Source organism: Dermacentor andersoni, chromosome 8 (genome assembly GCF_023375885.2).
Source record: "Dermacentor andersoni chromosome 8, qqDerAnde1_hic_scaffold, whole genome shotgun sequence".
Classification (NCBI taxonomy): Eukaryota; Metazoa; Arthropoda; class Arachnida; order Ixodida; family Ixodidae; genus Dermacentor; species Dermacentor andersoni.
This window is the reverse complement of record NC_092821.1, coordinates 9824477-9851201: the sequence shown is the minus strand read 5'-3', so window position 1 is coordinate 9851201 and position 26725 is coordinate 9824477. Positions and strand designations below refer to the sequence as shown.

The 26725-nt window shown below is 48.3% G+C and overlaps 1 protein-coding gene and 1 long non-coding RNA gene across 2 annotated transcripts in view; one reads left to right on the top strand and one right to left on the bottom strand.

The window, feature by feature from the left end:
* LOC126526671 (uncharacterized) overlaps window positions 1–26725 on the bottom strand; it is a 215547-nt gene that overhangs the window by 59440 nt on the left and 129382 nt on the right. The window contains exons 2-3 of the mRNA XM_050174533.2: window positions 18216–18624; window positions 1176–1356 (exon numbers count right to left, since the gene is read on the bottom strand). Of these exons, the coding sequence (XP_050030490.1) occupies window positions 1176–1356; window positions 18216–18444 (410 nt within the window). The 5' untranslated portion in view covers window positions 18445–18624. The remainder of the gene's footprint in view (window positions 1–1175; window positions 1357–18215; window positions 18625–26725) is intronic.
* The window catches only part of LOC129383676 (uncharacterized), a 51130-nt gene that overhangs the window by 9828 nt on the left and 14577 nt on the right, over window positions 1–26725 (top strand). The gene's annotated exons all lie outside the window — the stretch shown is intronic.

The window sequence follows — 26725 nt, the reverse complement described above, 5'->3', positions numbered from 1 at the left end:
GCGAGTTCAGAACTTCTTCAGGATTTTTTATGCTACGGAAACTGGCATAAGTTGTGGGTAGCCTGCCTGGGTACATTACAGAAATTATTTATTCATTGATCGATTCATTACGTTTATATTTGGATATGGTTACTATTCTTAGAAAGTTTATTATAGTGCACAGGATGAGCTGCAAAGCTAAGCAAGGTTCAAGAGTGCGCTAGTTGGTATTTTGTAACGAATGATTGGATACCTTAACAGAGAGAGTATAAGATTGGGGTTGAATATTAATATGCAGAAGACAAAGATAATGATCAAAAGCCGGGCAAAGGAACAAGAGTTCAGGATCATCACCAGTCAGCCTCGAGAGTCTGTGAAGGAGTACGTTTACCTAGGTCATTTACTCACAGGGGAACGTGATCACGAGAAGGAAATTTAAATAATAAGAATGGGCTGGGGCATTCGGCAGACATTGTCAGACACTTACTGGAAGCTTACTATTACTACCATTAAGTTGAGAGATAGCACTCTTTCTGTCTGCTTTTAGTCTGTCTGTATGACTTCGCGCTACAATTCAATATAATATCAACTTACCATTATCATTCAGAGGAAAGGTATACAGTCAATGCAATCTACCGGTGCTAACAAATGGGGCAGGTACCTGGAGACTGTCAAAGAAGCTCGAAAACAAGTTAAGGACCACGCAAAGAGCGATGGAACGAAGAATGTTAGCCATAACGTTAAGAGACAAGAAGAGAACGGTGTGGGTGAGAAAGCAAACAGGGATAGCCAATATTCTAATCGACATTAAGAGAAAGAAATGGAGCTGAGGAGGTCCTGTAATGCTGCTGCTGCTGCTGATGATGATGATGACGATGATTATGATGATGATTATGATGATGATGTTAATTATGATGATTATGATGATGATTATGACTATGATGATGACGATGATGATGATCTCATAAATGTGAAGCGCCATCAAGAAAACTGTGACCAGAGGGCTATTTGTGTCCGTCCTCTCGTTCGTGCTTTCTCCTTCGCGCTGCGAGTGGATTAGCTGTGACATCTTTGGAGTGGTACACATAAATACACAATGCACAATCTACAGAACATAGACATGTTGGTAAAACAAGGCCAGATAGAGGAATGAACAGCGAAGAGAAGCAGTCAAACAGAGCACTGAATGTTCTCACCTGGCACGGTGGTAGAATCCCACTTGGAAGGAAAGGAAAGAGATCTCCACGAGGTCTCCCATCTCCCCACCAGCAGCGACGAACTCCATCCGACACACGAACGACAGGTGACGTTGAAAGGGTTCACTCATGCGCAGTGCGTACTTGGCGCCTTGTTGGCCGTAGTAGGTGCGGTTGCAGTCTGCGCGTAATAAGTTGGGGTAAAAATTAAAATGCTGCAACAGGTATGAAAAACACCTGAAAAGTGCGGTCCACGTCACTGACAGGCACATTGTGTTTTTATTTTATCGGCACCAACTTTTTTCTTAAAATTGCCAGTGTCAGATAGCATGGTTTTAACCCTTTGGATAAATTACTCGACGAGGCTGCCATTACTTATACAACATCTCAAGATGCCTAATTGTAAAATTAACATAATTACGCGAATTAACCTTTTAGTTAATTAACTACGTTAACTTTTTAGTTTATCACATACTAAGTGTGCGAAATGTTGCTAGTGAGATTGAAGGACATATTGTCACAGCCTAGTAGGAGACGGGAAAGCCGGTGTCGAGGACGTAAAAAAGCACTTTATCAGAGCAGTCAACGCGACGTCGTTGTCGTTCTGTTTTTCTACTCGCGCGCTACTTCAGCGTCGTTTTCATTGCCTGGCACATACCCGCGGGGACCATAGAAGAGGTGGCATTTGTCCCTCCTTTGAAAAGGAGGCATCGTCCCGATGCACGAACGTCCGAAGGCTGTGCACAGACGGTGCAAAGATGAGGTCATGAGAAAAAGTATGGCTTCATACGAAGCACCTGCACAACCTCGGGCAGATGCCGCCGGCGTTTGGAGCAGTTATGGCTGTGGGGGTCAACTTCATAATTCACATCGTTGATGCGGCGCAGAACTGTATACAGGCCGAAGTATCTTTGCAGGAGCTTCTCAGACAGCCCCCGCCGACGAATCGGAGTCCAGAGCCACACCTCGTCACCGACGTTGTATGTGACGGGTCTGTGCCCAATATTGTAGTGTTGGGCATCGTATACCTGTTGTTCTTGGATTCGGAAACGCGCAAGCTGCCTGGCTTCCTCTGCGCGTTGTGTAAACTCCTCGGCACCAGTCTCCTCGTCACCGCTCTCGTGTGGCAGCATTGCGTCCGAAATTGTCACTTCCCGGCCATAAACGAGGTTGAAAGGCGTCACGCGTGTTGTCTCTTGGCGCGCTGTATTATATGCAAATGTAACGTATGGTAAAATCTCGTCCCACTTCTTGTGGTCGACTTCGATGTACATACTCATCATGCCTGCCAGAATCTCATTCAAACGTTCTATCAGCCCATTGGTTTGGGGATGATAAGCCGTGGCCTTTCGGTGAGTGGTACCACTTAGTCGCAAAACGGTGTCCAGAAGCGCAGCCGTGAACGCAGATCATCTGTCTGTTATGACCACTGCGGGAGCGCCATGCCTTAGGACGACGGCTTCGATGAAAAATCGCGCTGCTTCGGCTGCTGTTCCACGTTGGATAGCACCTGTTTCGGCGTATAGAGTAAGGTAATCTGTGACGACGATTATCCATCTGTTTCCGGCAGTAGACTGTGGAAACGGGCCTAACCGGTCCATGCCAATTTGTTCGAACGGCGCTTGCGGTATCTGGACAGGATGCAGCAGTCCAGCTGGCTTGCCGGGTAGGGCTTTGCGGCGCTGGCAATCAAGGCATGTCTGTATGTAACGTTTCACGATCAACGCAAGTCTTGACCAATAGTACTTTAGCCTAATTCTTGCCAATGTGCGGGGGTAACCCAAGTGACCAGCGGTCGGCTCGTTGTGAAAGGCATGTAGGACTTTGTCGCGAAGAGATGCGGGAATGACAAGTAAGTAGCTGTTGCCACTAGGTGAAAAGTTCTTTTTATAGAGAACGTCGTGGCGCAAGCAAAACGAAGGCAGCCCTCTCGCGAACAACCTCGGCACGCTGCTTGTTTTTCCCTCCAAGTAATCGAAAAGAGGAACCAGTTCTGCGTCCTCGCGATGGTGGCGTGAAACGGTGACACTATCTACTACGCCTAAAAAAGCCGCGTCATCATCGTCGTGCACTGCGGTCTCCACAGGAGACCGAGAAAGGCAGTCGGCGTCGGTGTGTCGTTTTCCTGATTTGTAGGCAACCGTGAAGTCGAACTCTTGAAGCCGAAGACTCAAGCGCGCAAGCCCACCAGCTGGATCTTTTAAATTAGCCAGCCAGCAAAGTGCATGATGATCACTGACAACGGTGAAACACCGACCATACAAATATGGCCGAAATTTTAGGACGGCCCACACTAGTGCGAGGCATTCTTTTTCTGTAGTGGAGTAGTCAGCCTCCGTCCTTGATAGCGTCCCACTGGCGTAAGCAATCACTCTTTCGGTGCCGTCCTGCCACTGTACAAGCACTGCGCCACGGCCGACATTACTAGCGTCGGTATGAAGAATCGTAGGAGCGTCGTCATCAAAGTGTGGGCGCACGGGAGGCGTCTGGAGCCGTTGCCGTAGGTCGTCAAATGCCCGTTGCTGGTTTTCGTCCCACACGAAGGGGACATCTTCTCTGGTGAGATGTGTTAATGGCCATGTGATGCGTTAAAATTCCGCAATAAAGCGTCGGTAGTAGGCGCAAAGGCCCAGAAAACGTGGCACGGCCTTTTTATCTGATGGCGTTGGGAAATTAGCAACGGCAGAGATTTTATCAGGGTCAGGTCGGACACCTTCACGACTAACAACGTGACCGAGAAATTGAAGTTCTTGAAAGCCAAAATGGCACTTTTCAGGTTTTAAAGTTAGGCCAGCTGAGCGTATAGCTTCAAACACCGCCTTTAGTCTCCGTAAGTGTTCCTCGAATGTGACGGAGAAAACAATCACGTCGCTGAGGTACACCAGACAGGTTTGCCATTTGAGGCCTGAGAGTACCGTGCCCATTAGTCGTTGAAACGTTGCTGGCGCAGAACACAAACCGAAGGGGAGCACCTGACATTCATAAAGTCCGTCGGGCGTCACAAAAGCGGTCTTCTCAGGGGTCTCTTTCATCAGCTTCTATTTGCCAGTAGCCGCTTTTCAAGTCCATCGACGAAAAGTAACGTGCGTTTCGTAGCCTGTCCAGTGAATCGTCGATACGCGGTAGCGGATAAACGTCTTTCTTTGTGATGTGGTTGAGTTTTCGATAGTCGACGCAGAAGCGCAGGCTACCGTCCTTATTTTTCACCAATACGACAGGCGATGCCCAAGGACTCTTAGATGGCCGAATAGCCCCGTCCTCAAGCATCGTCTTCACTTGGGTTTGTATTGCCTCGCGCTCTTTCGGAGCTACACGATAAGGATTCTGCCGAATTGGTCTGGCGTCGGCTTCGGTGACAATACGGGGCTTAGTGAGCGGTGTCTGGCTGACTGGTGAAGTTGATGAGAAGCAGCTCTTAAACTCATCGGTGAGCTCAAGAAGGCTGTTGCGTTCGACGGGCGACAAGGTGAGACTGATGTCAACCACATGGGTAGTGTTGTAAATCGCACCGCTGGCACGAGTTGTTGCAACCTCAGTGCTGACGCCCGTTGTTGCAAATGGGTCGCAAGCCCCAAGGGTAGCGTTGGCCTGGCGGCCTGGGGCACAACTGGAAGCATCCAAGGTCCCGGCAAAGCATGAGTCAACTGGTAACAGAACAACTTGTTTATTCTAACATCGCAAAAGAGCGGCCGGTCAGGTCGACCGAAGTGGAGAGACGGGAGTGCACGTTACTCAACAGAAGAAATGGGAGCCTCTCTCTCGGCGTCCGGGGGCAGCTGCTCTTATACTCTCGGAGTTGAGGGCAAGAAGGAACGTCTCGGGTTGAGACCACGTGACTCTGAGCCCGGACAGGCTGAGAGACATGTTGAGACGAGTGTAGTGACGCATCGCCGAGCCGGCGCCGATCAGACCTCCTCGCTTCACACTTGGGGAGCTCCTCTCCCCGGCTGCTGCGCTTTGACAAGCGTGGCACACACACACACACACGAAGACACGTGGCACTGAAACACGCCTGGACGCGCTTGGCGGGGAGGCGTATCGGCGGCGCTGAACGGGCCAAAATGTCCGCCGCTTTGAACGAAGCCCCGGCGTCCGTTGCATCCACGCCGGCTATACCGCGCGTCGTAGGCGAAACGTAACAGACCGCCCCGCCGGGGGAAGGAGATCCCGATGGACAGGGGACTGCATCCGCTGTCCGGAGGGATGTCGCTTGATGATGCTCATAACCGAAGTCGGTCGTCCTTCGGCGTTTCTTGAGCGCAGCGCACAGAGAAGGCCTCGTTCTCTCGTTCAGGTTCACACAAGACACTGCAAAGTGACTTCGGGAGAGTTGACATTTTTGTTCTGGTTCCCGGCAAGCGTTAGAACTACGCCGAAACTCAACCGCTCAGTCAGCAAGCACGGCACAACCCTCACTAAGCCCTGCCAGGCTCTTTCCCCTTTTATACTACTGCCTAGTTCCTTACAGTAGTTTAGCAGCACTCAGAACGCGTCCACAAATCGGAAAATTGCACTAGAAAGCACATCATCACTTTGAAACACTACACAAAAGCAATATGTTAGAAATCCTGCCTCAGGAAGAAAAACATCAGTAACAAACAATTTTGAGGCTGATTCCCACGTTAGGGGCTTCGACTTAAGCCATCGGCGTTACCGTTGAGACTCCCCTTTTTGTAACGCACCTCAAAGGAATGTTGTTGCAAACGAGGCTCCAGCGCAGGAGGCGGCCATTTGTGGAAGAGATGGTCTGCAGCCATTGGAGAGGGCAGTGATCCGTCTCGAAGCATGCGAAGCGGAGAACGCAGCGAGCGACCGTACACTAGCTCAGCTGGCGAAAACCCCGTAGCCGCATGCGGCGCGGTCTTTAATGCCAACGTCACCCCAGGCAGACACAGCTCCCAGTCAGTTTGTTGTTCAAACCACAATGCTCTCAACACGCGCTTCATGATGGAGTGGAGCTTCTCAACGGAATTCGACTGTGGGTGGTACACTGAGCTGTCTAACAGCTTTACCCCACACCTTTCGAGAAAAGTTGTCGTCAAAGCGCTAGTAAACGCTGTGCCCTGATCTGACTGGATTTCCGCAGGAAAACCAACTCGCGCAAATATGGACAGTAGTGCATTGACTATCTCAACTGAGCTGAGTTCTTTAAGCGGCACTGCTTCAGGGAACTTTGTCGCTGGGCAGATCACAGTCAAAATGTGTCTGTACCCCGTGGTTGTTACCGGCAGAGGTCCCACTGTATCAATAACGAGCCGTCTAAAAGGCTCCGTAATGATAGGTACCAACTTCAACGGCGCCCTCGATTTGTCCCCTGGTTTGCCCACCCGCTGACAGGTGTCACATGTCCTCACAAAGTGGTCTGCGTCCCGAAAACACCCTGGCCAATAGTACTCTTGCAAGAGACGGTCCTTAGTTTTCTTAACTCCTAGGTGTCCGGACCACGAACCCCCATGCGACAAGCGCAACAGATCCTGACGATAGCATTGAGGCACGATCAGCTGATCGAACTCCACTCCCCTGCGGTCTAGATACTTCCGGTACAGGACCCCACCTCTTTCCACAAAGCGAGCATTTTTCTTGGCGATACCTTCCTTGACATTGCAGCGTATGTTTTCTAGGCTGCCATCCTTCTTTTGCTCGGCTATCAAAGCCGACCGGCTGACTTTTAGCAACCTATTAAGTCCGTCTGACGTAGGCGCGATGAGCAAATCTGCAGACAGCTCTTCTAACTTTCCCGTGTCGGGCATTTCCTCTCCAGTATCTGGTGCCTTTAACGCTACAGGCTCAATTTTATTCAGTTCGGACGTGCTCTGAATATCAGCTTGCTGCGCCTCTGACCCTTTCTCATTGTTCAACAACGTCGGTCCCGCAACTACCGCCTTTGCAGCGAGCTCCCGAACCTTCGATCTGGTTAAGGCCTGAACGCTAGCCTCACCAAACAAAAGCCCCTTCTCGCGCAGGAGGTGATCGGACCTGTTCGAAAATAGGTACGGGTACTGGGGGGGCAGCATAGATGACACTGCGGCCTCCGTCTCAAGTGCTCCGAAAGGTCCTTCAATAAGCACTTTTGCTACGGGCAGACACACGCTATGAGCTTCCACGGCTTGCTTGATCCATGCGCACTCGCCCGTGAACATATCGGGTTCTACGTAAGAAGGGTGAACTACATCCATTGTAGCTGCGGAATCGCGAAGCACTCGGCATTCTTTCCCGTTCACGAGGAGGTCTCGCATGTAAGGCTCGAGAAGCTTCATGTTCTCGTCAGTGCTGCATAATGACAAAAACACGACTTTTGTTTTTGTTTCTGGACACAGCGCCGAAAAGTGACCCGGCTTCTGACACGTATAACACACGCGCGCTTGCCTCGCCTCGAACCGCTTTCTGCGTTCGGCTTCGGCTGCCGCCGTCTCCTTACGTTCGGTCGGACTGCTTTCACTCGCATCCGCACTACGTGTGTCCCCCTTTGCTCTCATGGGCGTGAACTTCGGCCTCTCGAACTTCGAGCCAAATTCACCCTTTTGACCGTCCTTAGCTCCGCGAGCCCGACGCGTCACAAACTCCTCGGCTAGCTCAGCGGCTTTAGCCACTGTACTAACGTCTGGCCTATCCAAGACCCAGTACCGCACGTTCTCAGGTAACCGACTATAAAACTGTTCCAGCCCGAAACACTGCAGAACTTTCTCGTGGTCACCAAACGCTTTCTCTTCTTTGAGCCACTCCTGCTTGTTTGACATAAGCCTGTAGGCAAACTCTGTATATGACTCACTTCTGCCTTTCTCATTTTCCCGAAACTTCCGACGGAACGCCTCCGCTGACAGCCTGTACTTTTTTAGCAGACTCGATTTCACTTTGTCGAAATCCTCTGCCTCCTCTCTATTCAAGCGAGCGACTACGTCGGCCGCCTCGCCGGGTAACAAAGTGAGCAAGCGCTGTGGTCCCGTTTCCCGAGAGAACCCCTGCTTCTCGCACGTTCGCTCAAAGTTAACCAGGAACAAACCAATGTCCTCTCCAAGCTTAAACGGCCGCATCAGGTCAGTCATTTTGAACGATACTCGTTCTCCTGCACCGTGTGCCTGACTTCCATTACGAGCGCGTTCCATCTCTACCTCGAGACGCTTCATTTCCAAAGCGTGGTCGCGCTCTTCTTTTTCTTTCTGCTCTTTTCGTTCGCACTCCTGTTTCTCTTTTTGCTCTTTAAGTTCGCGCTCCTGTCTTTTTGCCCGCTCCTCAATGGTCTCAAGGCATTCCGACAGCTCGTCATCCTCAGCTTCTAACTCAAGAATAGCCCTCAGCAGTTCTGGTTTTCTGAGTTTGTCTGAGACATCCAGACCCAACTCTCTTGCAAGCTCCAGCAATATCGGTTAGCGCAACCACTTCAAATCCATGGCTGCTCTGAATGCTGCTTTCTCTACTGCCTACTATTGTCTTGCCGCAAACTAACCCGGCAGCAACGACAACCACAATTACCAGCTCTATTTCTGACACTAACAAAAGCCTGGCAAAACTCAGAAGAAGAAAGTCCCGCACTCACCAAACCTCGCAGCCAAGAATTCAGCGCAGTCGTTCCGCTGCAGGCAACCAGTCATCACACAGGGCTCGTTGCACTGCTCCCGGATGGTCGTTGTGCTGCTCACCATACAGTCAACCGCATATCTTCGCTGCTGGCCTCCGTTGTCGCGATCTCACCGCTACCAGCCAGTTGTTGTAATCGCACCGCTGGCACGAGTTGTTGCAACCTCAGTGCTGACGCCCGTTGTTGCAAATGGGTCGCAAACCCCAAGGGTAGCGTTGGCCTGGCGGCCTGGGGCACAACTGGAAGCATCCAAGGTCCCGGCAAAGCATGAGTCAACTGGTAACAGAACAACTTGTTTATTCTAACATCGCAAAAGAGCGGCCGGTCAGGTCGACCGAAGTGGAGAGACGGGAGTGCACGTTACTCAACAGAAGAAATGGGAGCCTCTCTCTCGGCGTCCGGGGGCAGCTGCTCTTATACTCTCGGAGTTGAGGGCAAGAAGGAACGTCTCGGGTTGAGACCACGTGACTCTGGGCCCGGACAGGCTGGGAGACATGTTGAGACGAGTGTAGTGACGCATCGCCGAGCCGGCGCCGATCAGACCTCCTCGCTTCACACTTGGGGAGCTCCTCTCCCCGGCTGCTGCGCTTTGACAAGCGTGGCACACACACACACACGCACACACGAAGACACGTGGCACTGAAACACGCCTGGACGCGCTTGGCGGGGAGGCGTATCGGCGGCGCTGAACGGGCCAAAATGTCCGCCGCTTTGAACGAAGCCCCGGCGTCCGTTGCATCCACGCCGGCTATACCGCGCGTCGTAGGCGAAACGTAACAGTAGGCATAGCCACGGTGGACGTCGCGTGCTGCACTGAGAGGCAGTCTTGTACTGAGGTAAATTCGTCGAAGTAAACAACAGCCGTGCCTGTTGTGTCGACGTTCCCTGGTAAAATTCGTCAGTAGGAGTTCAGCACGTCTTAATTGCGGCCCTGGCGATGGAAACGCCTTGACTCAGTACCGGTGCGTCCATGTTTTCGGCGACGCCAATCCCGGTGTTCAAGTTGTCGCAGATAACAGGTACGAGGGAACAGCTTCGCGGCGGAAGCGTGACGTTATCGTCGGCGATACGTAAGCGGGGTCGCTGGTGTTCCGCGGGGTCGACGTCGTCTGAGATCGTAGCAAATCTGACGACGAGGTCACGGACATTAATCACTGCACCGTACTCTCTCAAGAAATCCATCCCCAATATAAGTTCTTTGCAGCACTCAAAGAGAATAACGAGGATGTCGACGAAGGTTGCACCGGCGATTACTATTCTGGCTGTGCATTTTACAATAGGCGTCATCAACTGGCCGACGGCAGTTCTGATGTCGGGCCCAGTCCACGGCGTCTTCACTTTTCTCAGCCTATCGGCCAGCTTATGACTTATTATCGAAAAATGGGAACCAGTATCGACGAGAGCGGCCACTTGGTGGCCGTCAATGCTAACGGCAAGATCGGCGGTGACGGCGTCGGTTACAGGAGGTGTGGTTGGAGTCGTGGGAATTTTAGAGTCGTCGGTCGTCGCTGATGGGGGCTCTTGCAAAGTTAGACGGTTTGCAAGCTCAACCCCGGAGGTCGCTGCCTCTAGTTACCCCCGGCGCGGGCTAGGGGACCTGCCCCTAGAGGCGTCAGGAAAATCGCGACGGGTCGGTGGGGTGTAACGAGCCGGAGAAGGCGAACGCGATCGAGGCGTCGCTGAATCCTCCGGCCGAAAGTTTGTAGTATTTTCGTCGCCGGTACGTGCAGCATCAAACAGAGAGTAATTGCAGTTGGGAAACCTTGGATACCCAGCTGCGCGGTAGTGGCACGCGCGGTAAACATGTCCTGCTTCGCCGCAATGAAAGCATAGCGGCCGGCGGTCAGCGGTGCGCCACAAATCGGTCTTTCGAATCGGGTAGCCGGCAGGGGATTCGCCGTAAGACCGAAGCGCAGCGATCGGCTGGCGGCGATACTGCATAGCTTGCGGCGGCTGTGACTGTCGAAAATAGGGCGTCGGGAGAGAGAGAGAGCAAATGATTGTGGTTGACGGTGTCAGCAGCATCGAAGTGGCGGGAGGTGGACGACAGACAGCTTCCGCGTAGGTTAATCGTCGCGGCACCGCCTGCCGGTCGGGCGACAAAAAGGCTTGTCGAACTTTCTCCCGAACGATATAAGCGACAGAAGCCACCGCTGGTGCCATAGGAGAAATCCCGAGCGGCCAGATCTCCTCTCGCACAATCTCTCGGATGACTTCACGCAGAGACGTGCCGCAGCTCTCAAGTACAATTGAAGCATTCACCGGTCAGTTCTTTCAATCATATTGGCGCTACCGTTGCTGTAGTGCCCGTTATGTAACGGTAGCCTCCTTGGTAAATTCGGCCACTGTCGTCGGTGGGTTCCTCACGAGTCCGGCAAACAGTTCCTCCTTCACTCCGCGCAAGAGAGAGCGTAACTTCTTTTCTTCGGCCATCTCATGGTCTGCTCTGCGGAAAAGGCGGGTCATATCTTCTGCAAACATAGCGACGCTCTCGCTTGGTTTTTGAATACGGGATTCGAGCAGCCGCTGCGCGTTGTTTCTTCTGTCGCTACTAGTGAATGTGTCTAGGAGGTGGGTGCGGAAGGCATCCCATGAGGTCAAACTTCGCTCCCGGTTCACAAACCACGTTCGCGCACTGTCTTGAAGCGCAAAATAGACCTTAGCCAGCTTTTGCTGGGCGCCCCAGTCATTCTGGCGACACGCTCAAGTTGCTCCAGCCAATCTTGTGCATCATCAAAAGCGTCACCATCTTAAGATTCTGTAGCGTCGTCTGCGATGGAGTTGCAGTAGCCATGGCTGAAGTAGGTAGACGGGTTCCTGCAGGGTCCTGCAAAGGGTTGAACTCGGGCGTCAGGCCTAGCAGGCGGCGACTGTAGCGGTGAACAGGAGTTTCGACGAAGGCAGGTGATTCCGTGTTCGAAGTATGGTTCCGCGAAAGGGTGCCGAGCATGAGGTAATCCTACCCCGCACCTCCACCAGTGTCACAGCCTAGTAGGAGACGGGAAAGCCGGTGTCGAGGACGTGTAAAAGCACTTTATCAGCGCAGTCAACGCGACGTCGTTGTCGTCTCTGTTTTTCTACTCGCGCGCTACTTCAGCGTCGTTTTCATTGTCTGGCACATACCCGCGGCGACCATAGAGGATGTGGCAATATTCACTTGAAACAAATTATGAGGATGGCACCAGTTTCAAGATATGCGGCATGAGTAATGCGTCAAAAATGCATTGTTATTCCACTTATTCTTTAGAAAACGCTGTTGTGCGCACTGAAGCACAGACGTATGTGGAGCGCCAGTGCATTTCGGCATACACTTTGAAAATAATTATCTCGCCACTGGTGTAGTCCTGAGAATTTGTTCTACACCTTGTGAAATCAGCAGCAACAATTCGTAAATTGAAATGTGTGCCGTAAAGCAATTATTTAAAGCTAATGTGCAGTTGTGTAAATTCATTACTCACACACATTAATTTGCCCTAGAATTGTTGGGCGCCCCATCGAGTAATTTAGTTCAGTGGTTAGAATTGTGCTATCTGCTACAGACAACTTTTTTTGTTTAATTTGGTCAAAATAAAAAAAGCACTCTATATAAAAGACGCACAGTGTAGTACGAGACGCGATCAAACTTGCAAAGCAAACATGCTTATTTTCACATGTACCAAGCTTTCAAGACCGAGCAGGGTAACGTCCTTCAATGTTTCCTAAGTGAGTTTCCTCCGATATTGCTGGTTATATGCTGGTAGTGGAGTCGTTTTTGCCTAAATTCTAGAGTCTGCCCAATCTTGCCAGCACATTTACTCCAGGGCCACAAAACACGATTTTGTCACATGTTACCGTGATCACACTTCTACGGAATACTGAATAAATCAGCACGTACATAATGCGGCGCAAATACAGTAGTGCGCGCTGCGAACTAAAAAAAAAACATACGTGAATACTTACGCACGGCCTTTATCAGCAAATTCTTGTTTTACACAGTTTATTAGAACATTATAAATGACGTTCCTAATTTTCTCATTAACAAGGGCCAAAATTTCGAATTTTAGGTCAATTATCACTTAAATAAGACACAAATGTGCACGAACAATGTATGTGCAGAAAAAGTTAAAAAAGATAATTCTCAGAACAATCAGGCCAACGCTAGACTTCATTGAACTAGGAAAACAGTTTGTATGTGTCGGCAGCGCAACCCAGACGAAAGACAAGAGGAAGTACACGGTACGAGCGCAGGCTAAAAGCTTGCCGTGTTAAATGAGGAGTACAGACTTGCTTCAGGAAGGGATATTTTACGATGGATCACATCCACGTCATAAATCTGGGCCACTAAAACGTAAAACTATCCAATGTGTTTTTATTCCAATCTTCTGACGTCAAATTTTCGCAACTGCCGACGCAAGCATTGGGCGGTGACACGTAGCGTTGCTTTAACTACCCAAAGAAACGCTTTCTTAGTCTACAGGAGGTCACTGTCCTTTGCTTTCAAAACGAATAACATTGCCTACATTGAGCGGTTTCTCGTTTGTAATTGACTGCCAGGAGGTGCGGAGCACCCTCAAGTGTAGAGGTTTTGGTGGGGCCGAGCCATCACACTGAATATAGATAACCGGATGAAGAGGGTGGTTCCGGCGTCTCCGATTAGTAACTTTTCTCCTACTTAGCTCGCGGTGGCTGGTGGAAAATCGCGGCGGAGTGCAACGGAAGGTTAAGGATGCCCCTGAAACAGATCCTCAGAAAGGAATAGTTAGCAGAGAGAGGTCGTCAGCGTGCTGAAAGTGCTAGAACACGTTACACGGCCACGCAAAAAGGTTTATTATACGCAAATAAACCCATGATCTTTGTCAGGTGCAAGTTGCCAGCGCCTGAGCGATCGGCAGTAGCCGTCTTTTATTCCTTTCAGAACGGGGTAGCCTGCAGCTATTCAGAAGAAAATTCCGTTCTGTTCGGGATATCAATGTATCTTTAACGCGTTAACGTCACATTGACGCGGTGAATTTTCGCGGTTTTCTGGGGTCGCGTCACAGGCAGGTGAAGTGGCTGCAGCCAAAAACTTTTGACCAATGGCCGAGGGCTAATGGCGAAAAGGTGGCGAATGAGAAATAACTATTTTTCTTTTTTTTTCTATCTGATCATGCATAATGACTGTGTACGTGTCATATCAGACGGGGAGCTATCGCGGTTTTTGTGACATCGAGTGACAGAGAGGTAAAGGGGGGTGGTCGAAGAATTTGTTCAACAATCGCGGAACGATGATTGCAGAATGGGAATAGAAAAGTTTGGAATATATCTACATAATAGCGCCCCTATTCCAAGCTTTTCCAATTCTGCAATCAGCCGTGACAGGCATATAGTGTTTATAGGCATTTGGATCCGTCAACCGTCCCGTCCGACAAGTGCACTAACCACTACCGTAAAAAGTTCGTCGAGAGTGTTCACCGAGTGGTTTACAACCTCCCGCTTTCATGTGGGAAGCAATATATCGGGCAACCTAGGCGTTGCTTCAATGTTCGGCTCCTTGAACACTGCCACAACATAAGAAATGGCACCGGTGGATACTTGGCGATTCAATGTCGGCATCATCGATGCAAACCTGTCGAGAACGAGGGCACGATTGTGTTCCTTCGCAGGACGCAGATCATCCGTGAAATAACTGAAGCTCAGATGATTGAAAATTGAGAGAAAAGTGTGTTAGTTTCCCTTCACTGGCTCTCACAAAAAAGAAGAAAGTTTCTTGGAGGCGGCGTCACATGACTCGTAACTATGTTACACGAATTCGCAGTTCGTTTTCATCACGTAAGCGCATGCACAGTCTCTACAGCTTCAGATATATAAGCTGCTTCAGTGGCACAATTATATTTAGTTGAAACTATGCGCTTGGTAATAAACAGGCCTCAAGTGCGGCCTGTTCCCGTGACCAGAACCGGTAATGCACTGCACCAGAGCAGGATTGGCCATTCAGCTGCTGCACTTGGCCACAACCTGCTATATCAATACAAAAATCAAACCCCGTCCCTTAGTCCTCAGCAGCTGCGAAGCAAGTGACCACGGCAGCTGTCAGACCTGTGACGCAGCAGAGGGTGCTAAGAATCTTTGGGTCCGGACAGGCCACCATTGTAATCTGAACCTGGCGACGTTTAACCTGAGAACGTTATCTAGTGAGGCGAGTCTAGCAGTGCTATTGGAGGAATTAGCGGGCAGTAAATCGGATATAATAGGGCTCAATGAGGTTAGGAGGACAAAACAAGCATATGCAGTACTAAAAAGCGGCCACGTCCTGTGCTACCGGGGCTTAGCGGAGAGACGAGAACTAGGAGTCGGATTCCTGATTAAGAAGGATATAGCTGGTAACATACAGGAATTAGATCTATAGCATTAACGAGAGGGTGGGAGGTCTTGTGAAACTTAATCAGAGGTACGAATTGAAGGTCGCACAGGCCTACGCCCCTACATCCAGTCATGATGACCAGGAAATCGAAAGCGTCTATGAACACGTGGAACGGCGATGGATAAAGTCAAAATAAAAGACACTATACTGATGGACGAATTCAATGCCAGGGTAGGCAAGAAGCAGCCTGGAGACAAGCCGGTGGTGGAATATGGCATCGCTTCTAGGAATAGCAGGGGAGAGCTGTTAGTAGATTTTGCAGAACAGGATAGTATGCGCATAATGAATACCTTATTCCGCAAGCGGGATAGCGGAAAGTGGACGTGGAATAGCCCGCATGGCGAGAATAGAAATGAAATAGACTTCATACTGTGCGCTAACCCTGGCATCATACAATATGTGGACGTGCCCGGCAAGGTGCGCTGTAGTGATCATAGGATGGTAAGAACTTGAATTAGCCTAGACTTGAAGAGAGAACGGAAGAAACTGGTACATAAGAAGCCCACCAATCAGTTAGCGGTAAGAGGGAAAATAGAGGAATTCCGGATAAAGCTACTGAACAGATATTCGCCCTTAACTCAGGAAGAGGACCTTAGTGTTGAAGCAATGAACGACAATCTTATGGGCATCATTAAGGAGTGTGCAATAGAAGTCGGTGGTAACATCGTTAGACAGGATACAAGTAAGCGATGGCAGGAATCGAAAGATCTGATTAAGAAACGCCAAGGTATGAAAGCCTCTAACCCTACAGCGGGAACAGAACTGGCAGAACTTTCGAAGTTTATCAACAAGCGTGAGACAGTTGACATAAGGACGTATATTATGGACAGAATTGAACATGCTCTCAGGAAGCGAGGAAGCCTAAAATCAACGAAGAAGAAATGAGGAATAGGGAAGGATCACATGTATGCGTTCAGAGACAAAGCCGGCAATATCATTACTAATATGGATGAGACAGTTCGAGTGGCTGAGGAGTTCTATAGAGATTTGTCCAGTACCAGTGGCACAAACGACCATAATAGAAGAGAGAATTGTCTAGAGGAATTTGACATCCCACAAGTTACTCCGGAACGAGTAAAGAAAGTCTTGGGAGCTATGCAAAGGGGGAATGCAGCTGGGGAGGTTCAGGTAACAGCAGATTTGTTGAAGAATGGTGGGCAGATTGTTCTAGAAAAACTGACCACCATGTATAGGGAATGCCTCATGACATCGAGTGTACCGGAATCTCGGATGTACGCCCACATAGTCCTAATCCACGCCAATAACGCCAAGGACTTAAAAAATTATAGACCGATCAGCTTACTGTCCGTTACCTACAAAGTATTTGCTAAGGTAATCGCAAATAGAATCAAGAACACCTTAGACTCATGTCAACCAAAGGACCAGGCAGTAATTTGTAAAGGCTACTCAACAATAGACCACATTGACATATCAATCAGATAAAAAATGTGCGGAATGTAAACAACCGTTATATGTAGCTTTCGTTGATTACGAGAAAGCGTTTGATTCTGTCGAACCCTCAGCAGTCATGGAAGCATTACGGAATCAGGGAGTAGACAAGCCATATGTAACCATACTGAAATATATCCATAGCGGCTCCACAGCCAACGTAGTCCTGCATAAAGAAAGCAACAACATCCCAATAAAGTAAGGCGTCCGGCAGGGAGATACGATCTATCCAATGCTATTCACAGCGTGTTTATTGGAGGTATTCAGAGACCTGGATTGGGAAGATTTGGGGACAAGATTTAATGCAGAATACCTTAGTAACTTGCGATTCGCTGATGATATTATTAACTCAGGGGACCAATTGCAATGCATGCTCACCGACCTGGAGAGGCAAAGCAGAAGGGTGGTCTAAAAATTAATCTGCAGGAAACTAAGGTAATGTTTAACAGTCTCGGAAGAGAACAGCAGTTTACGATAGGTAGCGAGGCATTCGAAGTGGTAAGGGAATACATCTACTTAGGGCAGGCAGAGACCGCGGATCAGGATCATGAGACTGAAATAATCAGGAGAATAAGGGGCTGGGGTGCACTTGGAAGGCATTCTCAGATCATGAATAGCAGGTTAGCATTATCCCTGAAGAGAAAAGAGTATAACCGCTGTGTCTTACCAGCACTCACGTACGGGGCAGAAACCTGGAAGCTTATGAAAAGGGTTCTACTGAAATTGAGGAAGACACAAGCTATGGAAAGAAGACTGATGGGTGTAACGTTAACGGATAAGAAAAGAGCAGATTGGGTGAAGGAACAAACGCGAGGTAATGACATCTTAGTTGAAATCAAGAGAAATAAATGGGCATGGACAGGACACGTAATTAGGAGGGAAGATAACCGATGGTCATTAAGGGTTACGGACTGTATTCCAAGGGAAGGGAGGCGTAGCAGGGGGCGGCAGAAAGTTAGGTGGGAGCGGATGAGATTAAGAAGTTTGCAGGGACAACATGGCCACAATTAGCACATGACCGTGGTAGTTGGAGAAGTGTGGGAGATGTCTTTGGCCTGCAGTGGGCGTAACCAGGCTGATGATGATGATGATGATGCGCCTGGTGTGCGTTCTTTTTTTACGTCCGCAACCGCAATCGCAGCCCATGCGCAGAGATTACATGCACGGTAATGTCCAGAAAAAAGTGCGTTCGGAAGCATGTAGCAGCATGCCAGGACTTTTATCAGCCCGAAGCTATCCAATAAGTGGCTGGGTTCCCGGAACTAATCGAATTGTTATCACCGTCGTCGCCCACTCGGTCTTCCGCGTCTCATTTTCAACCCAGGTGCGCCACTAGTAGCTTCGTAGCACGCTGTACGGAACTTCTATGTGGGCCTCTTTTGAGTAACGTAGCTCAAGGGGCGAGGGTACAGCCAGAAGGCCTTAAGTTTTCTCGAGCGAGTTGCTCGAGCAGTGCTTCCAGACTGGCAATCTGGGAACGCTGGTGTCACCTCAGGCACACATGGCAAAACGAGGGAACGTGCAAATATAGGTCATTTCTTGTCTGCGAGCAACTGTAATACTTATACGGGCACGATCAATAAAAATTCCTGCTGTCCTGTAATTTTTTCGTGAGCAGCAACAGCCTACTACTCACTTGAGCAGGCGACGGGTTCATCACTCCCATCTCCGCAGTCATCGGTGCCATCGCAGTAGCGGTTCGGACCCACGCACTTCCCGTTGTCACATGAAAATTCGTACAACTTGCACGCAGGCGAAGTCTCCGCGCGACCTTTCGTCCCCAGGGGTTGTAGGCAGAAGCACGCACACAACAACACCACCTGAACCACAAGGGACGCACGACGGTGTTGGGGAAGCTCAGTCATTACTGAAGGCCTCTTCAGATTCCTAGACCTCGCTGGTGAGAGAGCTGTCGTCTAGTTGTGCAGCTGCTTCCTGCGTCGTGTTTTCTCAAAGGTTTGTCAGTCCAGCAGCTCTGGAGAGCCATCGGGGAAGTGGCGGAAAGAGAGACACGCAGGTTCAACACCATCTCGGCGATTTCGTACCTGCGTCAGGCGCAAAAATAAAATCTCTTAAGCAGCACATCGTATCCCGCTTTGCAAAGGCACTTATCGCGCAAGGAATTGCGCACAAATCGCATCAATAACTTACCAGGGCTATTAACAGGCCAAAATATATAAAAATGGGAGATATATCCCAACGCAATCTGACAAAACCTTGTTTCTTTAATAAGAGGCAATAATAGCAATTAGGAAACATTCATAATGATCGATGTCCGTATTTCTCTTGCATAAATCATGGAAAGGCTATTTCATGGCGCTTGTTTTTGTGCATTTGTCCTTCGATACACAGGTGGTACGGATCAAGGTCATCAATTTGCATTGCAAAGGCCGTAGCACGAAGGAAATAACCACATACACTGCAGAACAAAAAAAATGTGTATATACTAGATTACTAAAATCACAAACACAAATCACAACGTCACAAATTTGGCATTGAAACATGTAACACTAAAACTGCATTTCAGTCTTTCTTGCCTCATACATCATGTGAACGCAACCGCTTTGCCGCAGATATCGTCGACATAATTGATAACCAGCATTTTCGTTCTGCACTAGCTAACATTGTATAACAGGAGGATGATAATACTTGTTCTGTAATATGCATGGCATCTATTTATGTATTTTTATTTTGTAACCACTCCCCTTTTTAGTGCCTTTGGCCCTGATGGTTCAATAAATGAAATGAAACGAAAACTGTTTCCTTGCAAGCTACAAATTAAGGACCAAAATACGAGCAGAGAATATCTGTATAAACAATTTTAATACAGAAGAAATGACAACTTGTGTATATATACATAGTGGAAGGCGCGTAAATGTAAACTTAATGCATAATTGATCACTTCACGCGCACTAACGCAAGACAAAGCAAAGGAAATAGGGATCCAACGGAACCGATTGTCATCGCTGTTCCTATACAAAAAGTAACTAAAGACGTATGGAAGGCAGCTTTTAAAGTGCATTTCTTTGCTAGAAATCATTTACTTGAAATGCAAATACCCAGGAGAAGTGAAACAGAGAGATATCGCGAGGGCTAAAATGGTGCAAATAAAAAGTCAAAGCAAACCTATAATTCATTGGCTCGTTTAATGAGTGCATCGGCAAAGTAGACTTTTGTAGCTGATGCGTGAAGTTCAACGTGTAGGCTAATTGTTACGTTCGGAAAACCAGGGCCATTTCTCTGCTGCCACGCCACCAGGCACCATTACAGCGGCAACATATGCGGCAGGCCAAACCCGGCATTTCGATCTGCCATTAGCTATTAGTTGCGGTTGGTTTCCTGCATCCAGGTGTGAGAAAGCTTTGAAAGTCTGTGAGAACAACTCCAATTGTTATTACAGAGCTTAAGTGTAGCATTACTGTGGAGCCGGGCGCAGTTAAAAATAAGTGAGTTACACTTCGCGTGCACAGAACGCTGGGAAACTCTGCACGTTGCGTTCTTCCGCTATTTGTTACCGTTAACGTGCGACAAATCGCTAATGATATGATGCACTGCAGAACATGTCGCAAACTAGCTCTTTAGAACAGCGGAAGCCATCTGAACGCTAACACAAGCTGCTGCTGTGCAGCGTTGTCACTACAGCGGGCTTCGCGCTAAATTTATTCTATTTTTGCCCGGTCTAGTGGCAAAGTTTGTTCTCCTAGAGGGGGAATGATTTTAGCGGTCCTCTTGTATAGGTGGCTCCTTTTCTGGTAGTGCAATCTCTACACCACACATTTGCCTGACAATAGCTTGCGCTTCGCGTGTCGCAGACATACAGTCCGGTTATGCCTCTTTGGAAGTAGGAGGCCATTGTCATCATCATTCACAAACAATGTGCTTCGCATTCCTACTTCGCATTTCTCCCGCGCATACTCCGATATGGCGCTAAATACTGCTTTGTTACACGCTACCTGAGCAAGTTAATTGTTCTCAAGGTTGATAGGATGGAGGCACATAGGGTCAGCGATGACACAGGCCATGGATACAGCCCTGCCAAAAAACAAATAAATACATAGAAGGCGCAAACCATAGGAACATGAAACAGGACCTTTCTTCTTGTAATCGCAATCCATAGCAGGCAATTAACCTTGTTTTCTGGCCAGTAATTATAGTTCTCCGAAACATGTTTTCTCTTGTTTTCGTTTGGCAATACCTTTCCGCATTTCGCAGTCGTGCATCAATCACGTAATAGTATTCATATTTTATATCGGTTTCCAAACTGCCGATGGATGGATGGATGCAAAACCTTAATAAGGTCCTGAGGTACGCGACTCAGCGCGCTGCGGGCCGCTTCCACGTTGGGACAGTCAGGCCTTGCCCGACCGCCGCATCGTGGGCCCTCTGGACAGCCCACAGTTGCGCCCCGGCATCGGGGCATTTGATAGCGGAGAGCCACTTGTCTTCATTAATTTGTTCTGTGCCTCGAAACGAGGGGCAACGCCAGAGCATATGGTCTAGGCTAGCGATGTCATTGCAGTGCCTGCAAGAACTCGTGGCATAGGTGTCGGGATAAATTTTGTGGAATAAAGCCGGGTTGGGATATGAGCCTGTTTGCAATAATCTGAGGGTCAATGCCTGCGCTCTGTTTAACTTCTTGTGTGGAAGGTGAAAGTCCCATACTGCCGAAAGAAAAGGAATTTTCCATCGAGTGTATTTTTTTCGCATTGTGCTTCACATGGACGCAATAAAATATTTGGAACATTGTTCTTAGTGATGCCCGCATTTAGCGGGATTTTAGCGGTTTTGATGCTGGCATCGCGGGTTTTAAAATTGTGGGGGGAACCAACTAGCGGATCTTTTAACTTTAGTTGGCAACGCTTCTGCTACAACACCTAGATGTCAGCTTTTGCAACACACCATTAAACTAAACGCACACTATGTATCGACCCAACCACATGCTACATTAGGCCATCCACACATCACACACTAGGGTGACCACACACAAAAAAGCAGGTGTTCAGCGTCGTCTAACTAAATACAATGTACAAGCTAAAATTGGTATAAGTCTGGCCTCGGAGATATGGAAACTCCTGTGTATTGCGGCGCCCGCAGTCAAATCTCGATGGCCATCTACGTCCCGACCCGTTGTCACTAATACTTTATTGCTGAAGCATCATGACGCAAATATAAAGCCAATACACGCATTTTCAATTATATACGTGTGATTGTAGAAGTGATTGACGTTTGTCACATGCTGTCACATATATTATTCAATAAAGTCAAAGAAGATGGCAATAATTATTGTTCAACCTACGGTTAACTCGTTTTTTCTTCATTTGATATATTACTACTTTAATTTACCCTTAGGTTTCATAAATAGTTCAATACTGTTGGTCGTCCTCCTTCGGCTGGTCGGCCTGTTAATCCGCAAGCACTGCGTGATAGGTGCAGCAGTGAATATGTACTGCGTTTAAATATCTGTGAACATAATAATTTTCTTGTATATTCTCTTAACACTCAAGGTGTAACAACAACGGCCGTACTAGCTGTACACGGCAGCCAAGGATAGGGACACGGAGGCTGCGCGCGCGGCAAGGTCTCAAAGCTCTTAGATTTCGAATGATTACTTGCACTTATAGATGTCACCGTAATGTAAATTTCATGATCACTATTTGTGCAAAAGCAAAGTACAGCTAGTACAGGTGCTGGCACCGGGGACGGCGGTGTGCGGATGTATAGAGCATTCTGTTAGGTTTAGATTTGGTGCGAACTTTGTTCACTTGTACTTTATGAACTTCTAATTTAGTTTGCGTCGCATGCATTCATGTTAGCATTAGTATTCCGCTATGTTCAGCTATCTCAGTATGCTAGTTCGCGCCGTGCTATAAAGCGAGGCACTAACGTTACCGTTACGCCGCTCACTAGCGCAAAGCCCATGCATTTAACGCTACGCCCCTCCACCACAATTAAAAGAATTATAGTGGAATACAGCATACCAATAATTTGACATTATGAGCGCAGTCTGTTTACTTGTAAATCGCGATTTTTTGCGTTTTCAGTTCACCGCTCCCTATTTTATTACGGTTCTTACTTGCAGATGCCACTATATATCCTAATTCGTTGACTAGAAAAGTGCCGCGATTGGGAAGTGGACACTGCGGAAGAATATGTTCATTGATTTCCCAAGAGTTCGCAGGCCCCATAAAGGGGTGCAAATCAACTTCCTTAGTTTTTCGGGCGAATGCACCTAAGTCCCAGAACCTTTTTCTAGGAATAATTATTTTTACTTGATCTCTTCCCTTCACTAGGTACATTTACATGAAGCTGTTCTCAGAATGTCTTCATAGTCGAATAGACTGCCTGTTGGGTGTACTATGTTAAAGGGAAACATAATGCTAAAAGATGTGTGTGTGCCTGTCTCAGACTTCCAGTTTCTTCAATAGTGATGGTGGAAAAATTATTAGACGACACACTGACAGAGGGGCAAAACGCATCAAGGAAATTTTTGTGAGCCCTTAAATACATATTATAGGGCTCATTGTTTCTCCTATCCGTAAAACGTTTCATTTTTTTGTCTAGGACAGTCTGGTGTACAAGAGAAAGCCATTTAGTGCTGCATTGGTGGAAAATGGCATGCTAAGGATACTTAAAATCGTTTATTATGGAGTCGTTTAATTTGACGTGTATGAAGTATATTTGGTGTGCAAAAGTAGAAGCTGCCGAGGCGTTCGTTAAAACCAATTGAACAACTAGGAGCTTATTGAAAGGGGTAAGAGCTCGCATGAAATTTCTCTAGCGTGGAGAATAGTATAAGCTAGGGAAAGTAATACAACGCTGAGCACAATTCTCACATCTCTTCAACACAAGGCTACTTTAATGGTAACGAGTGCCAAAATAGCCCACACAAAAATGCGCAATACCAAGCTGAAGAACAAAGAAAGCGACGGCGAAAGCATCCATTCTGTTTAATTGAATTCTGCGCTTTTCGTACCAGAAACACGATTTGATTAGGAGGCGCACCGTAGATTAATTTTTGACCACCAGGGGGATCTTTGACGTGCCATCAATGGCACGTCAATGGCACGTCAATGGCACGTCTGCCATGAAAAACTACTTAAGAGGAAAAAAACGAAATCAGGAAAGAAACCATTTATGATAACTCACAGGGAAGCTCATTCCTTTTCGAAGCGAGATCGGGATGCCTTAGAACACGCACCTATAAAGCGAGATATAAGAAGGAAGAAGAAGCATGTGCTTGCTGCGGTAAAGCTAGGGAAACGACGGAGCATATTTTATTAGAATGTGAAGACGTCTACCCAGCGGTCGATTTAGGCACCACTGGCCTCCTTGAAGGCCTTTTGTTCAGCGGGAGCAGTGGTAAAGCAAACAGGTCCGCAATAGACATTAGTAAAAGGCGATTGGAGGATTGGTGGAAGAAAAGTAGGGAAACGACAAAAGACGGAGACGGACAAAAGCACAATTCGCAATAGGGGATCAGAAAGTTTGGACGCGGTAGTTCTTAGTGTTTTTTTCTTTTTTCATTGGTTAACCTAGGTAGGATATTAGGCAGCATAGTAGCAAGAGCTTGGTGGCGCAACCCACCGCCCCGTTCCAAAGGGGACGCTCATAACATCCATCCATCCATCCATCCATCCAATGGCACGTCAAAACGGTGTTCTTGGATTTTGTGGCGAATGGACGTCCTTTTCGGGGCTCCGTGGAGACGACGAAATCATAAGTTTTTGTGCATGCTTTGAGCTTGCTTCTGTTTTTATTTGCTGGTTTTTTGCATTTAAATAGTATTTTGGGGGGTTTTCCTTTCCTTTCCCTTTTCTTCCTTTTTTTTTTTTTGTCGCTTCTATTTCGGGTGCGCGGGTGTGCTTCGCGTACATTTGTTTTGCAGGACGATTAGAGCGTGTTTTCGTGCCACGTGTTCCAACACATGCAGCCGAGTGGGACGTTGAGTGTTTGTAGTCTTTAAATAGTAGCTTGGAAGTGGCAAGACAAATTGCTATTAGTGGTTTTACTGTGCGTGTTTGGTAGAAAAGTGAGAGCGTGGCCGTGTGGCGACCGCGTGGCCCTCAAGGCAGATGAGGAGCGGGTGAGAATGGAGAGGGCGTCGGATCAACCGGCACACAATGTGATGTCGATACTAGGCTGCAGAAAATGGAGGCTTTCCAGGAAGAGCTTCTCAGACAGGTGCAAGAGCTCAAAAGTGAGCTAAACAGGGAGCGTGAGGCACGGAAGGGAGTTGAAAACAGACTTGAAGCAGCCGAGGAAAAGCTGAACAGGGCCGCCATTGTGACCGATAATGTGCGTGACAATGGAACGCAGACCCCCGACCCGACAGGCGCGGGAGGGTCAGAGAAATACGTGGAACGCAGGCAGGGTGATGAAGGGTTAGCTAGAAAGAGCAGCACCTGCCTTGAGGCCGCTACGCGGAAAAAGCAGGAGCCCAGGGGACAATGCCCCTTGTCGAGTCCGAATCACGCGGAAAATGACAAAGGGAAGCAGGGAGAGGTAGGAGAGAGTGAAAGGGTAATTATCGCTGGCAATTCAAACCTGGCTGGGTGCTCAAAAGCAATTGTGGATAGGGTGAAAGGCGACAATAGAGTGGCGGTAGGGACATTTCCAGGGCGCACACTGGGTTCTGTCATGGAGCGATCAAAAGAAAAGCTCGCGGGAAATGCCCACGTGCGCAACCTCGTCATAGTAGCAGGTGGGCTAACTGACGTCCTAAACAGGAAAGGGCCAGGACTAGCCCAGCACTTGGCGAAGGGGGTGGACGACTTGCGTGAGCTATCCCCTGAGGTGCAGATCGTGGTGTGCACGGTGCCGGAGGTGCCTGTGCGTGACAGTCATGTACAAAGAGCCGTAGTGGCTGCTAATGAGGCAATATGGAAAATGAGCCGAGAGAAAGGCTTCGAGGTTATCAAAGTAAACAGGGAAGTGAGAAGTTGTGGTGGTTTTCAACGAGACGGGATCCACTTCAATTACAGGCTAGCACGAGAAGTGGGCTGGCGACTTGGTGGTCGCGCTGTTGCTTTTCTAGGGGGCCCGCGGGCGCTCAGAAGGTCAGAGTAGATAGTAATGAAGAAGGTCCCCTAGGGGAACATCAGAAGAGCATCGCCGTCGATAACAGAAAAAGGAGGAAAACAAGAAAAAGAGCTCTCCATACAATAAGCTACATAAACATGCAGGGCGGCAGAAGAAAGGAAAAGTGGGCAGAGATTGAGGAGCAGTTACATAGAGAACAAAGAGGGGTGTATGCGGTTACAGAAACGCACCTTAGAGACTCAGAAGAGCCGCCAGTCATTGAGAATTATGTTTGGGAAGGGTGCAACAGAACTAAGTCGGATAGAAAGGGAGGGGGAGTCGGAACGCTCATCCATCAGGGAACCAAATGGAAAAGAGTAAATTCACAATGTCAAGAGCATCTTTGGTTATCAGGTACAATGTGTGGGAAAGAAACTTGGCTGGGCGTTGCGTATTTGTGGACCGGAAAAAATTACACAGAGAAGAATAAAGAGTTAGTGGAGTGCATAAGCACTGATCTTAAGGGTTTCGGTAGTGGTGCTGAAATTGTCCCATTAGGTGACATGAATGCCCACATACAGGATTTAGATGGCTATACCGACAATAACGGGAAGTCAATGCTAGACCTTCGCGAGCAACATAACCTCGTGATCGTGAATACAGGGCCTAAGTGTGAAGGACAGATCACGTGGGAAGTGGGAAACCGGCAATCGACCATTGATTACTGTCTGATGACAGAAGCAATTCATGATAAGTTGAGAGAAATGGTTATTGATGAGGAAGGGGACAGCAGCATAAGGAGTGACCATAAACGCATCATTTAAAAAATGGGATATGTAGTTGCGAAAGAGAGCAAGGAGAGCGAAATGGCCAGTCCAAATTTGAACGCTGAACAAATAGCAAATACAGTCACTAGAGTTGAGGAAGAACTTGGCAAATTGCCAAGTAAAGAGTGGGAATATGGTGAGCTTCTAAGTGTAATAACGACAGAAATACGGAAAGAGAAACATGTTCTTTGGAAAGGAAAAAAGAAACCGAAAAGCTGGTGGAACAAGGAGATACGAGAAGCGATCGCCGAATGACAGAAAGCATCTCGAGAGCACAGGCAGGCAAAGAAGGCGCAGTTGC